Source organism: Arvicola amphibius, chromosome 3 (genome assembly GCF_903992535.2).
Source record: "Arvicola amphibius chromosome 3, mArvAmp1.2, whole genome shotgun sequence".
NCBI lineage: Eukaryota > Metazoa > Chordata > Mammalia > Rodentia > Cricetidae > Arvicola > Arvicola amphibius.
The window spans coordinates 171,632,968-171,649,915 of record NC_052049.1 but is presented as its reverse complement, the minus strand read 5'-3'; the positions used below and the strand labels follow the sequence as shown (position 1 = coordinate 171,649,915).

The window sequence follows — 16,948 nt, the reverse complement described above, 5'->3', positions numbered from 1 at the left end:
CAATAGGGATTACAAGCATGCCAGCTTTTAAAATACAAAACCAAACATGGGAATCTGGAAGTTGACTAGATCCTTCTGCTTGCAACTGGGCTGTCTTCAACCTAGTGCCTACAATTTTTTTTTTAAAGCAAATTCATCTGCTAACATGTTGATTAATCCAAGTTACATGTCTTTGTACTGACTTGAACTTGACACCTCGTTCTTATAAAATTCTCACATTCTTCACCATATCTGATAATCTTGACTGTCTTTGCAGAATTCTGCTCTTAGTTTAGACATCCCTTGTCCCATGGTACCCTTTCCTACTGGTTGGCACACCTTTTCCCCAGGCTGCTTTCTTTGTCCTTTCTTTTCATGTACAGATGTAACATTATTGGCGATTTAGCACATTTTAATGTTTTAGTACTGATACAAAATGCATATAGGCACATTATTTTGATTTTGTGCAGTGATCTGAGGGTAGCAATTCTATTTCACAGGTAAGGCAATTGAGATGTAGTCACTGATTGCTTTATACACAAAGGAGGGAATGGTAAGGTCATTTAGCTAATAAAGTTCCTTTGCTTCCTAAAATTAATTTAAATTAGGATTCAAGTTGAAATACTAAGGTCCACTTGAGTACCCTTTTCATGACCAAGATTTACCCCAAAATTTACTCATCTTAGCTGTCCAGAACTCCTTTTGTTACTTGAACTGCTAACTGAAGCTTGATGCATCCAGAGCCTCAGGTGAGGTTTCATATGCTAGAATTGAGTCAGACAGAGCAAGACTTGATTGAAAACACGGGATTCTGTAGATTTTGGGAATACGGAACATGCCACGTTCTCTTTATATGAGGTGCCCTCACTGCCCCATCCCTGTTCTTTCTTTTCAATCTTAAAAGGCCAGTCAACCAAAGGAAAATAGAAGAGGGAGGAAAAGAAAGGCCAGGCCAAACGCCACATGTAGTGAATCTTCCTGACTCAACCGTGCCCCTTGGTGACTTCTTGTCTCAGTACACAGCAGTCAAGTCTGTTCTTTGTACTTGGAAGACTGTTGATAAAATGTTCTCATTATTTCTTAGTGTGCTTTCTCCCAAGCAGCTTACGCAAGTATGACTCCTAGAACTCTGGTACCAGGTCCTTACTGTCTGGCGAAGCCCACTGAATGTCCTGTGGAGTGCCTGTGGCCTCTACTCTGTTATACAATTATACAACAGGGTAGGAAAACTTTTTGATTTTTCACAAAATCACTACTAGACACTATTTCCTTTACTGCATGGGCAGATTTCAAGGGAATTGCCCATTTGGTATCAGTGGTTAGAAAAGGAAAGCCAAATGACTATTGTTTAAAAGGATCCATCATCCATCCACCCACCCATCCATCATCCATCTCTTTCTCCATTATCTGTCTGTCTGAGGAAACAATTACTATGTAGTCCGGGCACCTGGTATCAATGGTAAGAAAAGGAAAACCAAATGACTGGTGTTTAGGAGGGACATTTATTTATTTACTCATTCATTCATTCATTCCTAAATTAATTTGAGAAAATATTTTACTGTGTAGCCCAGGCCAGCCAACTTCACTATATAGTTCAAACTGGCACACAGCCTTCCTGACTTAACCTTCTGAGTGCTGAGACTACAAGTGGTAACAATCTTAGTGAATGGAAAAGCCTGCTATTAGTCTCATGAGTTTCAATTAAACTCTAGCTTATTCATTCCTACTTAGTGCCTGTTAAGCCAGTTATTTGCCAAAATGAGAGCTAGACCATGCAAGATTGGCAGTTTTGAAAAGTGGTGTTGATTAGCCCAGGAGTGGGACACTTACACTGGCATAATTTGTACATCATTATGTCTAAGAGCCAAGGAAGGTAACACTTTGGCATAACATACTCCCCATTAGACCTACTGTGGGCAAGGAATGTTTCTTTCCAAACATGGATGCACAAGAATGTTCTGTTCTTGATCCTTTTAGTAAAAACAGTCTTTATAGATACATAATCAACCCCACTAAGGAACATAATGCTCTCCTAAGATATTTGAAAAGAAGATAGTGTTTAGGATTAAATACTTGAGCAAATAGCATTGCATTATTTGTGGACACATTTGAAGTCATGTGAGGATATACTTACTGGCTGATGCCCAGTTCTATGAGTGTGTAGTGAATTGTCAACTGTCAAGAACTAGACATGGGCAGGCTAAAATTGGCAACTTACAGCCATAATTAATATTATCACTGTTGGAATATACTAGTGGGAGAATAGAGCAGGAGAACGCACAGCTGTACAAGTTAGAGTATACTTTGGCATCTGCCCCAATGTACTTATCCTACTTGCTAATTCTTGTTTGCCTGAGCTCTGGAACTAGCTAGCATCTTTACAAACCTATTGGTATTAGGAGTTTTAGAATAGCACCTCTCAAACATCAGGTTACCCGACCTCCACTCTTCCTGTCTCGGTCTCCTGAGACATGTGTCATCACTCCCAGCTGAAACTGTTTTGAATATGCTAAGATACACATTTTTACAGCCACCAAGTAGGAGATGTTCATTCTGCTACTTTCCATCCTAATTCTTTGATTTCTAAAATGCTGGCTTGTGGTTGAGGGTTTATCTCAGTAGTAGAATGCTTGCTTAGGATGTGCCGGGCGTGGGTTGGCTCTCCATCACAGCAAAATTCAAAACAAAACAAAAAGTGTTGGCGCCCTTGTCAAAACCTAGCATGTGGAAGACCTCGAGTCCAGTGTGGATCTGAGATTCTCATTTCTTTTCTGTTGTAGATGTAGCAGCTGAGAATACTGTGTTTATGGATTGTTACAGTTGCAGTTTATGCTTTTATCAGTCGTATGTGGTCTAATTTACCACATTTCCAACTTCCTCTTAGGCCTCCCGTCTTTTATATGACCCAGACTTTTCAATCTCAAATACAAAACAAAACTTTTTAATGAAACGATCACTACTAGATTTTGTGGTAATTTACTATGTGAGATTCCTATTCTTAAGAATATAGTTGGCTAAGCTATTGCAACTTAAAGGATATAAAGTATTAGTGTTTGCTTTGAAGGACCATGAGGAGTGAAAATCCGCTTAAATATAGATGTTTCTGGGCCAGCAAGATGGCTCAGGAGGTACAGCACTTGCTTCTAAGCCTGACTACCTGAGTTTGATCCCTGGAACCCACATGATAGAATCAGAACTAAGTCTCATGAGTTGTTCTCCGATTTCTACACAAGTATCATGGCTCTTGCGTCCCCAACACACATGCAAGTAAATAAGTGATACTGACATTTTTTAAATTAGGCTGTATTAAAAGTAGAGTACAAAATATCTTGGAATTCAGATGATTTGTTATAAGGTTTATCCCATAATAGGCAACTCCTAAAGAAAAGTTAGTTTCAGGGGAGGTAACAGATTTTTTTTTTAAGTTAGAACAAGTCTCATGTGCTATACAGACTGTTTATTCAAGCTCTGAGGTCTCTAAGTGCTCCTCCAAGCTTTCAACCATTAACAGCCCAAACCGATTGCTTCTGTCATACCAGTGCCTGCTGTCTGAAGTGGTTACCACTTTGTTCTTTGACTGGCTGGCAACCTTTTTCTTTTGCCTCCTTTTTTTTGAATTTGATTGAGCCTTTGGTACAAATAATTCAGCTGGGGCATATGACCTCGTGGCATTGAACAGATGTTCATAAAGTTGCTTTGCCTCAGGACACATGCTCAGGAGGCTTTCTGCAGAAGTGGATGCCAGCAGTTGCTGGCAGAGTCCGTGCACCAGGCTTCCACTGTACAACCTGTTCAGTGGGAGAACATGATTTGAAAGCATCAGTTCAGTACAATGGGACAACAACGATGAACATTTTCAATAGAAGTATCGAAACACTCAGCTTACTGCTCCTATATAAACAGTAAAAGTACTTACTGGAACCGAGTGACATGAAACCTTGTGATGATGCTAGACCAGAGTTAAATAGGCCCCTCTAACACTTCAGAGGAAAGGAATTGAATGAAATGGCCTTGGTAAACCAAAAGGGCAGTTTATTACAGTATCAGAAAATTGCAGTGGCATCATTTGTATGGCCACTGGAATAAAAAGCCACTACACAAATACAAAAGGGTTTTAACTAGAACCCCTAAATTTAATGACTCATGGACAGAGCTGATCAACCTGGTGTACTTTGGCAATCAGTGTAGAGCCCTCAATAAGTGTAAAATCATCATCTAAGAAGTCTTGATTATGCTGAGATGCAACAATAATCCTGCAGAAAAACATTAGCAAAAACATGAGTGATATTGTTGCTCCTGTTTTGAGGTGAAGAGAACTGTGGCATGTGGTACCCAGAGAAGATCCAGTTAGGAACGACCAAAATTATCAAAGGAACAAGCACAAAGACAAAAGGCCAGTTTATTAGACTTGTGTGGAGGGTTTTGTGTTAGCTCAGACATGCGGTCCAGAGATACATTAACAAAAGTAGGGTTGGGCTTATAGGTCAGTGGTAGAGTGCTTGCCTGATTGCACAAGGCCTTGCCTTCGGTTCCTAGTACCACACAAACACCTCCTAGTACCACACAAACACCAAGCAAGCAACCCTTTTGTTGCTAAACTTTATGGTGCCACATTTTTTTACTCATTGAAAATACATCAGGCTCTGAACTTGTACTTAAGTTTGCATGGAATACAGACGAAGCATGTATACAACCTCAAATCCCATTTCCTAGCTATTGCCTTATTATCTTATTCTCCCTCTGATAATTTCTGGATGGACAGTTACCCTGATGCCTAATCCACTGTTACTATCACTTTCCCATGGGCTCATGTCTGTCCCACCCAGTTTAACTCCAGAGTTAAACTCAGGCATACATGTTCAGCTCCCTTCCTATACTGTCTGACAAGACAAATCCCCAAAGAAAGCTCCAAGAGAACAGAGATTTTGTTTACCTCACCCTAGCACAAAGTAGGCATTTAATAACTATTTGAGTGAATGACAAATGGTAAGAAATGTCTTCATATACACATATATGTATATGTTATATACATATATATATGTATACACACACACACACATATATATATATATATATATAATAATACACCAGTAATAAGATATGCCTAGGAGTAGAGTGGCATAAAAAGTCTCCACAAAGTAATCATTCAAACACCCAAAAGAATTGAGAGGTAATTAGTTATATCCTACTAACTGATTTTTGAAAAATTAAAGGCAGTTGAAACTGGGAATATTTTCTATTTCCAGAACTTCAGTTATAACTGTTCTGAGACTGAGTACAGTAACACTGACTTGTCAAAGCAGCCTGTTTTAGACATAAAGATAGGAATCTTTGTACCCATGGTGCTTACTGAGTTAGGTCTGGCTCTGGGAGAGGAGTGCACAGCAGCTGGTTGAGATACAACCCCATCTGGAGACAGCACTGCCACTGACAGAAGACGTGAGCTGTGTCTAAATCCAATCTTGCACCTGGCTGCATGGGCGCCTTCACCCGTTGTAACTCTTCATACAGCACCTTGGCACCACCTGCCCGTGGATCTTCCTCACCTAAATAAAGAAACCACCCAAAGGCAGCATTTCCCAAACACTGCATTCGTTTGCACATACCAGCATCAAAGCCCCCAAAGACAGTTAGTTTGAAAACTAGTTGCTTTTCTCTTCTGGTTTCATAAATGTCTTATAAAAGCTGAAATATTTACACTAACAGTCCCTTTTCATGACTTTATTCAACCCCAAATTATTGATTTTTCCTTGAAATAAGATTGCTCCTATAGTAGTATATTACCTGACCTTAAACAAATCTGCATGTAATTCTCTAAGATCAGTGTCTATGAAAATAGCACATTAAACACCATTCTCTTACTGTTTTTATCTGCTCTTTCCTTTCACAGATGCCCCCATGGGGGTAACACACTTGCTAAAGAAGCTCATAGGTTCAAAGCACGTTTCTGCCTGTTGTACAGGAGGAGAACTAAAGTATGAATACTTCGTTGCTTAACAGAAGGGGCAAGAACTGACAGCCTTAGAGATGCAACCTATGCAGGTTTGTTTGAGCAGAGGTGCACAAAATCACCTTGGGACCAACTTGAAAGTAATAAAAAGGAGGCCCACCTTTCACAATTAGCAGGAAGCAAGGCACTGAGCCTGCCTTGGTGCAGGGTCCATATTTCCTAAAAGAAAACAAACAGACATGCCCCTTCTATAGGACTCATGCTATGGGAGTTTTTGTGTTTATTTAAACAGAACATAGCTTCAAACAGGGTTCATACAGCCATGGGCCTGACTGGTTTTGATTATCATATATCAGTGGTCCCTCTGACGGCTCCTGGCAGATCTGAGCGTGAATATTTGGGATGTTCTGAGTCCGTGCTGTTTCATTCTTAATACAGAACACACCCAAGGTAGGCTGTCCACAGAGCTCTTCCCATGAGGTTTTTACTGCCGTGATGCCACTCACATGGCATTCATAATCTTTTAAGGAAAAAGTTGAATTAAAGAACTAAAATGTTCCAATGCTTCATTTATTACCTCACCCAATATTTTAAATGCAGACAAAACTGCCCAGGCTATTTCTCTAATGGAAACAAGTTTTTATTTTTTTCTTTCTATTACTACTTACATATTAATTGAAACTTAATATCCTGAAAGAAAGAAAACAATACAAGCAAGAATGCTAAGGTTGGAAGTATTGAGAAGTTTCATTTTCTGGGCAAGTGCAAGCAATGTATGCTTCTGCTGCTGCTGCTGCATTGGTGGTGATGGGGCATCAATCATCTCATAGCAGACAGTTAGGCAGTACTAGTACATCTCAGCTAAGATGTGTAAATTCTCGTGGATGTACAGTTTATACACAACTTGCCAAACCTTCCGGGATTTCTAGAACCTACCAGAGCAGTTGATGATGGCATGCAAGGGCTCCATCAGCATCCCCAGCAGTAAGGCCTGCAGATGATGGAGCTTTGCCTTGGCCTCTGTGGACTGCAACCAGTAACAAGTGACAGCAATGGGCAACTTCAGCAAAGTAGGGATGGCCTCCAGGACAACTTGTTTGACCTTCAGGGCTTCTAACAGAAGCATCTGCCGCCTAGCCAAGGGGAGCTGAAACATCAAATATTCCACAAATTAGGGACTTTTTTTTGGGGGGGGGTAGCATAAAGAGATCTAATTCAGTTATGGAAGTTAATAAATTACGTTTGGTTCTTTGAAGGAATGTATCTTCTATGCCCTCTAAATAGCTTTTCTTGTGTTCCTGCCCTGTCTCTCTGTACTGCATAGTCAATACACACATCCTTCAGGAAGCTTGTTAGAAATTCAGTCCTGAGGCTCTAACCCTTAATTTTGGTTCAGTAATCTGAGTGGAGCCTAAGAACTTGTAACTGAAGCTCACATACTTCACTGTGGGAAACAAAGATCTACATCCGCCCTGCCCTCACTTGCTAGTGGATCGGTTACCACTTTCTCTCTGATGCCCTAACTAAGCATCTCCACAAAATAAATTACAAATACCTCTGGCAATGTGGCTGCTCAAGGGTTAGAGATCTACTGAAGTCAGACAGGACAGTCTTAGTGACTTCCCATGTTGTGCCTGCAGCACATTGACGCACTCACTTTCCCCTTACACTATAGTAGAAGGTACTTCAAACACAAGCGGAGAAGTAAACAGCCTGGAGCTTTGAGCTGCTCACTGAATTTTTGAATCTCAAGATGTTGGCAATCATAAAGGGCCTTACAGGTCACACTTTGATGAACATTTACGAAAGGAGTTGTACTCCTAGTGTTTCTATGAAGTCAGAGAAATACTCTTATTTCTTAGCACTTAATGGGTGGTTAGTATAGTGACTGATAGATGAGATGAAATGTTAATTAAACAACATCATGATTGACACAATAGTTACATCATTAATGTCTGAGGTCTTTGGATAGTACAGTGACTCAAATATAGTTTCAGCAATTTAATATTGTCTCAGTAATTTAGTTTTATAATCAGAAATAAACAAATTTCTTCATAGTATAGCAGCAACCCCTACAGGACTCATACATTAAGTGAAAACAAATCTAAACTTCAAATTAGAACTTTTATGAACCAAGTGGTCTAGGATTTGACATCAGAGATTCTGCTCTCAATAAGTGGCTTTGGACAAGTTTCTGAGGGTTTTTTCTAGTTTGATCACCTGTAAAATGAGCCTTACGTGTTGGGGTTGCACCAGGCTTTTTTGTTGTTGTTGTTTGTTTGTTTTAACTGCTCAGTCCTCAGCGCCTTCTAGAGAGGGAATTACTCTGCCTGTAGTTCATCTGTTTTGCTCCCAGGCCTGTGTGGCACCATGCCATTGATGTTTTTCTGTCGGCTTAGTGGCTGCACATGAATCTGCTGATATTTTAATTATTGTCTGCTGCCTCATAGCTCCTCAGTCAGTACCTCGCCAGCTAAGGCCTGGTGGGACATCTGGTCCTGTGGCCGTGGATATGTAGGTTTAAATTAAGTCTCTAACGTTCTATTTATCAATAACACTCAGAAGTCAAAGGCTGGGGTGAAAACCTGCTAGATCAAAAAGGCTGAAAAGCAACTAGCTGACTTTGTTTTTTTGGTCAGAGAAATCTCAGGAGACGGGTCTCTTCCCTTGTCCCAGAACCAAAAGTACTCAAACTCTAGTCCCTGTAGTTCCTGCTCTCTTTCGTTCCTGTGGGTCTTCTCTATCCAAATTGCTGGCTTCTGGTCAACTCGTCACTAGCTCCACTCCCTGATTCAACGTATAAAACTTTATTGGGAAGTCTCAAGAGTGTCAGAGTGTGATCAAAATATCCTACAACATCCCATTTGGATTTGGTGGGACTGAAATGAGCCAATATGTAGTCTCTCTCATGAGGCTGACACAAAGCTACAGTATTATAACATCATGTTAAAAGCAGGAACGATCACAGGGTTTCTGTAGTTGAACCTGCGTTCGTGTTTGGAAATACATTTGCACCTGGCATCACTTAGAATTACGGGCTAATTACAGATTAAAACCATTGAGCTAAACACAGAACTGATTAACTCATGCCAAAGGCAAGCCAAATGATATACCATGGTACAAAGTGTATAAAGACATCCCCTTACTATGACTACAACTAACTGCCGAGAATGCTTTAGCTGCACTCATCAAGAAATACAATCAGCATGCTACATCTCATTGATTGGATTAGATTTCATAGGGAAAAAAGTGTCCTGATCCCTATTTCATATCCTACCGTCTGGACAGACTGCAGATGTAATGTAAAAGGGAAAAGTAATTGTTTTCATGATCTTGGGAGTAGGTAGTAATTTCTTAAGAAGATCACAAAAGGGTAAGTAATGAAAATTTAAATGACTACATTAAAACTGTTTAATAAAATATACTACAGTGAAAATCAGAATGGGAAGTTCTGGCCGTAGTGTTGACAAATGACCAGTAGGCAAAAGACTTTACATAGAATATCTAAATGGCTACTCAACACAAGGAAATCATCAGACAAATGCCAATTGGCCACCCAAATGACTAAGATGCTGTAACCCCATTAGAACAGCAGGAATGTTTCCTTGGCTAATAAACACCTACTATTGGCAAGAGCACAGGAAGAAGCACTCTCCTGTGCTGTTGGCGGGAATGATAGTGGGTCCGCTATCAAGACCTTTTGGCAAGACTTCTAAAGAGCTGGGCACAAATTCTGTCCCACCCGACCCAGCAATTCCACATATGTGCAACAGAAGTATGTCACGGGTGATGCGCACCACGGTATTCATGTGCTGTCTGAAATAGCACAACTGGAAACCACCCAGAAGGAAAGTCACTTGTGCTATATCCGTTGTCACAGTGCAGTGAGTTTACAGCAGGAGAAACGAACGAGTTATATATAAGCGAGTCTCACAGATACACTGAGAAATGAAGGAGTTGTAAGCAAGTCTCACAGATACAATGAGAAATGAAGGAGTTGTAAGCGAGTCTCACAGATACAATGAATAGAAGACGCCTGGTGGAAAAGATCCATTCTTCCTGTGGGGAAGAAGGCTTTTAACTGAAACTCTGCTTTCTTTGCGATATAAATCCCGTTGTCAGAAAATTCACCCCTTTAAAGTACCCAATTCAGTAGTTTTAGTATTATAGGCTTGTGCATCCATTATTAATCCCAGAACATTCTCATCACCTCCAAAAGCAGCACTGTTCCTGTAAGTAGTTAATTCCCAGGGCCAAGGATGCTTCTGATACCCACTTCCAAATCTCCTTTTCTTGTGCTTATACTGTCACTAGTGGACACACAATGGGCATTTTGGGTCACATAATTCTTTCTTGTGGGGTGCCAATCTGTTCATTCTAAGAAGCTGAACATTCTTGCTTTCCCCAACTAGATCTTAGTGGCAGCTCCAACTTTTCCACTCCCTAGGAAGTGACAATCCTATCACATGTCCCTTTGGGGATCAAACTGGTGACCAGTAAGGTATGATCACCACAGGGAAACAGGCTGCTGACTCTCATACTTGAGTAGGCTCATGCCAATGACCCTGTGAATCTGCAAGTGAATATTTAGTTGGTGCTAAAAACCAAAAATCTAGTGGGCACTGCAACTGGCTTTATAAATTCATTTACATTTAATTTGTATGTTTAATTGTGTTATCAAAATAGTTTCATCTGTTATTCTTAGTATATTTACATATTATCAAAATAAAGGCAAGACTGGAATCCATGAGAATATTTTCTCTCTTGAAATGATGACTGATTTGAGTGTTTCTTAGAATTAAGCAACAACAAGGTAGGCTAAGGCATGTTTTTATGGATCAGTTTAAGCAAGTCGCCAGGATGCCACAAGCTTAAAGCCTAAAAAGAGACCCTCGTTAATAAAAACAAAACCTTTAGACAGGAGTATCGGTATCAATCTTAATTCAACTCTGAGATAATCTAAGATGCTGTTAGGCCCATATCAAGTGCCTATATGTACACTACTTTTACAGTTCAAGTTATATAACTCTATTCTAGTTGGGATCAATATAGTACAATAACTGCAAAGGAACGGGTTACTGGAGAACACAACACTGAGAATAGCAAATTTAGCGCTACAGGTGCTAACTAGGTGACTAAGAGGTTACCTAGTTCCCTGGAGTTCGTTTTCAAACACAACATTAAGGCATGATGGGAAACAAAGTGTTACATTAAGAGAGACAGTACATATTATAGTGATATTGTTTATGATCTAACAAAGTTTGCCTGAAGATCAGAGTGCAAAGCTAGCCACACCAGTCAGCCATACAGGCCAGGTAGTGGTGGCACACACATTTAATCCCAGCAGCCACACTAGTTAGCCACAGAAGCTGGGCGGTGGTGGCACACACCTTTAATCCCAGGATTTGGGAGACAGAGGCAAAGGGATCTCTGTTAGTTCAAGGCCACTTGGACTACATAAGATTGAATCTGTCTAAACACACAAAGGTGATCCCAGCACTTGGGATCACACGCCTTTAACCCCAGCACTAGAGAGGAATGTAAGGCGGGATAAGACAGGAACTCACTCTTTTTAGTCTGAAGATTTCGTAGAGGTATGAGCTTGCTAGTAGCTGGCTGCTTTGCTTCTCTGATCTTTCAGCATGAACCCCACTATCTATCTCTGGGTTTTTATTAATCATGCTACAATATATGAAAGCAACTTATTATCTATAGATTTTTAAGAATTGTATTAGTTTTACAAACTTACCTCAGTCAATTTGCTCAAGTCAGAATGATTCTTGAGCAGATGTTTTGCATAAACAACCGATGTTTTGATATTTTTATCAATTCTTTCCACTTCATTGAAAGCTGGAGGCTGAGAAGGCGCTGCATTCTGGGATATACCTTCTGGATGTGATGAGGTATTCAAAAGAAGCCCATAGATGATTTGCCGGATGGGCTGAGATATTCTGTGGGCATTTGGTCGCTGCATGTTTTCTACCTGTGTGTGAAGAAAGGTCCTCTGAAGCACCAAAGCATCACTGATGAAAGGTGGAAGCTGGCCTTTGGCTAAGGCTACTAGTACCCACTCTGGTAAGCCCAGATTCAAAGCATCTGGACAGACAGAAGTACCATTGTAGAAGAAGTCCTGCAGCTTCACCTGGGACGGCTGGTACTCCTCCATGGAACTGCAGAGATGTTCTTTAACATCTTCTCGGCCCTTTCTGGGGAGATACTTCAGGACATTCTCTAGTGCTTCAGCGGGGTCATCAAAGTGAGACAACCAGTTCAGAAGTCCCAGAACTCGGTGATATCTCTTCCCCTTAGAACTAGGAGGAAGCCGTGCATTACTGATGAATGTCTCTATGATGGGCAGATTAACGTGGTCATTTCCACACAGCACCGCAAAGAGAGGTAGGAGAGTCTTGTTCATGTTGCTGAAGTAATGGCAGAATGCATCAAGGGAAAAGCATTTGGCAGAAATATAGTAATCCCGTGTATTCTTAACAGTGTTCAGATTTCTCCACTGAAAACTATTCAGTGGGCAAAACCCACTTCTCAGGTCAAAAATGCAAAAGTCACTGTCTGATGATAGCACAGGGCAATTCCAGTGATTGGCAAGTGTCATGATGTCCCGATCTGCTTCCGAGAAGCTCTGGACAAAACGTACTTTAAGCCTGATCAAAACCTGTATAAACACTTCTCGGATGAGTAAGGGACACACATTCCCACCCCCGCCGACAGAAAGGGAATGGGCCGCCTGGATCTTCTCTCTAGCTCGATCCTTCAGGGTTGTGAGCTTCTTATCTGAAATGTCACATCCTCCATCTAGTACAACATAGGGACAGATATGACAAGCAAACAGTGACTCAAAGAATTTCTGTACAACGTCTGCAAATGAATCGTAGTCCCCTCCATACCGGAGTTCCAAGTTTGAATTGAAGCAAAGTCGATGGAAAAGAGAATAGCCATCGATGATAATTTTTGTGTCCCTCAGTTTCAGATCAGTGAAGAACTCATTACTGTAATCTTCCACGAAACTCATGAGTCCTCTGATGCCCATGATGACTGACAGAGCTGCCTATGAAACAATAAAAAACCAATTTCAGTGGACGGTGCTTCCGAAGGCCATTCCTGGTTGCTAATCTAACTGTATCCAGACCCAAGCTGCTGGGTATACTGATAAAGGAATTGTTCTTAATTGGATCATTGGAGGTGGGAAGACCCACCTTTAGTCTAGGCCACACCTTCTGGCGGCAGCCTATATAAAGGATACGGACAAAGAAAGTTCTTGCTCTTGGCCCACTTGCTCTAACTCTCCCTGGCAAGTTCATTCCTTGCCTGGCATTAGAGCCCACTTCTTCAGCATTCTGGAGGGTACTGGCGAGCAGCTGAGATATGCAGTCTCAAGGACTGAACAACTACTGCATTCTTGGGCTTTTCGTTGCCACCGTTAGAATAGCTGGACCACTGAGTTGAAGTCACTCTAATAAGCCCTGTGTGTATGTGTGTGTAGACAGATCCTACTATCAGTGCTGTTTCTCCAGAGAACCCTGATTAACACAGTGCTCTCAGCGGCACCGGATCACTGCCTCAGTAGAAAATGAGACGTGCTCTTTGAATAAACTATATTGGGTGTCAGCATGTCTAGCTGAGCGTTTACAAGACACAAACTCAATCGTTTCATGGGGTTTGATCTTTGGTTAATGATGGAGGCTACTCCTGGCCTCACTGGAACACTATGGTCACATCAACAGGAATTCTGCGGATTTTGCTACTGCTACTGTTTCCATTTTATAAAGTGGAGTATCTGGTGAGGGTCAAGGCAAAAAGTCCTAAGCTATAAAAATGACATCCTTATCAATGTCATAAATCTCAGTGTAGGCTACATAAGGATCCAGTTTTTCTTATGGACCCTTCTTACAGGTCTTGAGTGTGGGGCCATTAGATGCAGTTTGGGGTAAGAAAAAGCAACAGCTTTATGCTTCTAAAACCCCAACTATCCAATTTTAGCCCCAATTATTTACATCAGCATCTGGCCTATCTCTGGCTAACGACTCATAGGACTGGTTGGTTCTACTGATTTCCCCTCTAGCTTCAGACTTTAAATACAGCTTAGTGTGGCACTATTACCTGCCTTGCTTTTCTTTAAAATTCTAAAATGTTTTTCAGTCTTAGAATTCTTGCACTTTGATTTTTTGAGATGCCACGTAAAAATTCATCACCCAGAATTTTTTGGTTTTGGCATCTGCCTACATTTCACCTCACTTCAGATCCTCCTCAGTCAACACCTCTGCACTTAACAGTCATTTCTTTCCCGGTCTGTCGTGTGGTTTCTGCAAACTCACAACTAATGTGAGCTAATGACATGACCTTGCATTTGCTCAACAAATGCAAGCCGGGTAGGGCAAAGGTGCGCAAAAGACATAGGATCTAATTGCTCATACACAGACCTCCTACCCCAAGCCATCTCAGTCCTCAACCCACCTGCTGCTTCCTCCTGGCCCCCCACTTCCTTCATCAGCAGCCCAGGGTGGCCAGGCAGGGTGAGTTGAAGACCGCGAGCCGGAAACCGGAAGTACCTGGAACGACGTCACTGGGAAGCCTGGCTTCGGGAAGCTGAGGGCGCTGCCGGGAGGGAAAGTGTTTTCGGGCCAGTGGCAGTAACTTGGTGTAGAAGGATGAGGTGTTTGTCTCACGATTGCGGCCTCTTCCTCGGGGTTGTTCTGCGCCGCCTCATAGGGTCGCACGCGCTTCCGCGGGCCTGGCGGCCCAATCCCGACTTCCCAGCAGCCCCCGCGCCGTCTCCGTGGCGACGGCGTCAAACAACCACGCCCGCCGAGGCAAGAAGCTTTAGGCTGAGGCGTGGCCGATCGCCCGTCAGGGATTGGGAAAGGTAACGAAAGTGGAGCTCGGGCAGCCGGGCCCCGCAGCCCCCGGACTCTATTTCCCCTCGGTAGAATAAGCGCTCAGCCCCTCGATATACTTTTACCTGCTTTGCGAAAATCAGGGTTTATTTGTTGAAGAGACAAGGAAGTTGTTCTTTTTACCTCAGGGTTAGCGTTTACCTCTCAGGTCAGATTTAGCAGAACCCGGTCAGGACCACTTCCTAGTGCGTGTTATGTGGGCATAAACCACTCGGTCCCCACCGCGGTCAACACTTGCCTTTTCCTTGACCCCAGTGGGATGGGTCGTTTTCCTTAGCACAAAGTGGGCATCTCTCTGCTTTCTCCGAGTTCCCATCCTGCTGTCTTTCCTTTTTTGTCTTTGGACCACAGTTGGTTTTCTGAACCCTTCTTTGCTCTCCAAACGTTTGCTGATACTGTATATCCGCTGTTAGCGAAACACCAGGGGTGCAATGATAACGTGTGTTCCCAGCACCCAAGTTCATCCACCGCTCTAGTTTCAGATCCACGCCGCCCTGTATGTACATTCTCTGGTTATGGACAGGGATGAGAGGGACAGAGGTGAGTCTGTGAGATTGGCCTGGAGGGGCTGCTTACACACTGCCGGGTTTATTTCTCCATTACAGATAGAAGCTTCAGAACTCCATCTTGCGTTGGGTCCTTCACTAAACTTTAATCTCCTCTCCACAATAAGGAAAACTATCAGTGATCTGAAAGGCTGTGGTTAGGCCATACACTTTTCCAAACGGCTTACTTTATCTAGAAATGACCACTTTTATGACAATCAAAAAGCAAACAAGGTACCTTTTAGAGGCCTACACTGTAGGTGCTGTAGATTTTCCTAACATTTCCATGAGGAGGGGTATCGCTGTCACTGGAACTGGGTGAAACAACAGATTAGTACATTCTTTAAAGAAGACAGTATTACAACTGGGCCTTATGCTTCTGTTTTGCAAATTTTCGTGTTTGATTGCCCTGGTAGGTTTTGTGGTAAATGCCAAGCCTATATAGGTCATCATTAATAACAGTATTTTTTCTTGTTGCTTTAGAATTGTTGAATATGAAAACCTAATGCCAATGCATAGTATTTGGCATAAAATCATTTTCATGCAATTTTAAAACCAAGCAAAATATTCAATAAAACCTTTAACACTTGGATGGAACAAGGGTATGTTCTGTGGAATACCTTCTCATGAAACGGTTCTGCTGTTCATCACTGCCGTATATTTCAAAGCTCCTTAAGGAATATGGTTTTACCGATAATACGTTTATATTCAGCTACCTTTAAAATACAGCTTTAGGATCGAGTTGTATTTTGTTACTTCTAATCCAAGGAGATAACTCTGCACCCAGTATAATAAAAACAGAATCAAACTTTGCTTAGGATGAAAGGGAGAAAAAAAAACACTCCAAATTAATATCCCTTCGCCTATCTAGTCTAATAAACTAAAAAAACCCTGTGATTTACTTTAGCCTACATGGAAGAAATGCAAAGGAAACAAGACTATGCTAATTCCTGGTTTAAACCCAATTTATTTTGCTTGTAAGTCAGAGTAGACATAGAAGGGAGAATCACCACAAGAAAGTTGATACAATCTGTGCATTAAGGGAAGATATGGTCCTGTGTTTGGATAATCTCTTTACATTGATGGGGAGTATAAACACTTCATAAAAGTTTATAAAACATACACATTTCACAAGTCAGTAAAGTTTTGACTGTAAATCCAAGGAAGGCTGTCTTTGTAAGAAAGTGCCTTCTAGAGTTTGCAGCATTTTCACCCCATCACACACACAAACACACATGCACACACACACGCACACACATGTACACACACACGCTAGCTGGTGTGATAACACAAGGTATGGTGCAGGTATCATCGTCAAAAGCTTATACTTTTTATAGGAATCTTATAGCTGCCTTTAGACATGATCTGTGGATTTTCCATATTTCCAGCATCAGTCGCCACTTCCCGCTTGACTCTTTGACCACCACCTGGGAGGCCTGACTGTTTCTGTGGATGAACAAGCCAGTTTTAACTTGCTTGAAGCAATGCTGAAATTCCAAGAGACTAAGTGTGTGAGCGGGTGCACAGCCACTTCCAAGCATCCAGCTACCTTGATTGCAAGAAGA

At 41.7% G+C, this 16,948-nt stretch overlaps 2 protein-coding genes across 4 annotated transcripts in view; one reads left to right on the top strand and one right to left on the bottom strand.

Annotated features, from left to right (window-relative positions):
- Nucleotides 1-573: 573 nt before the first annotated feature.
- On the bottom strand, nt 574-14,669 carry Aste1 (asteroid homolog 1). 3 transcript variants are annotated; one of them, XM_038321355.1, is made up of 5 exons: nt 14,399-14,669; nt 11,679-12,992; nt 6,866-7,076; nt 5,330-5,525; nt 574-3,767 (listed from the first exon to the last, which is right to left on the bottom strand). In XM_038321355.1, exons 2-5 carry the CDS (start codon nt 12,972-12,974, stop codon nt 3,437-3,439), a joined length of 2,034 nt encoding a protein of 677 aa, XP_038177283.1. In that variant the 5' UTR covers nt 12,975-12,992; nt 14,399-14,669; the 3' UTR covers nt 574-3,436. The 3 variants fall into 3 exon arrangements, with proteins under 3 accessions (XP_038177283.1, XP_038177284.1, XP_038177285.1); XM_038321356.1 differs by having other exon boundaries at nt 14,494-14,669; XM_038321357.1 differs by lacking the exon at nt 14,399-14,669 and having other exon boundaries at nt 11,679-12,739; nt 12,832-12,883.
- Nucleotides 14,670-16,867: 2,198 nt separating this feature from the next.
- The window catches only part of Nek11 (NIMA related kinase 11), a 216,193-nt gene continuing 216,112 nt past the window's right edge, over nt 16,868-16,948 (top strand). Inside the window, 1 exon segment of the mRNA XM_038323431.1 lies at nt 16,868-16,948. This exon segment is cut by the window's right edge and continues 86 nt beyond it. Coding sequence (XP_038179359.1) covers nt 16,868-16,948 — 81 coding nt within the window.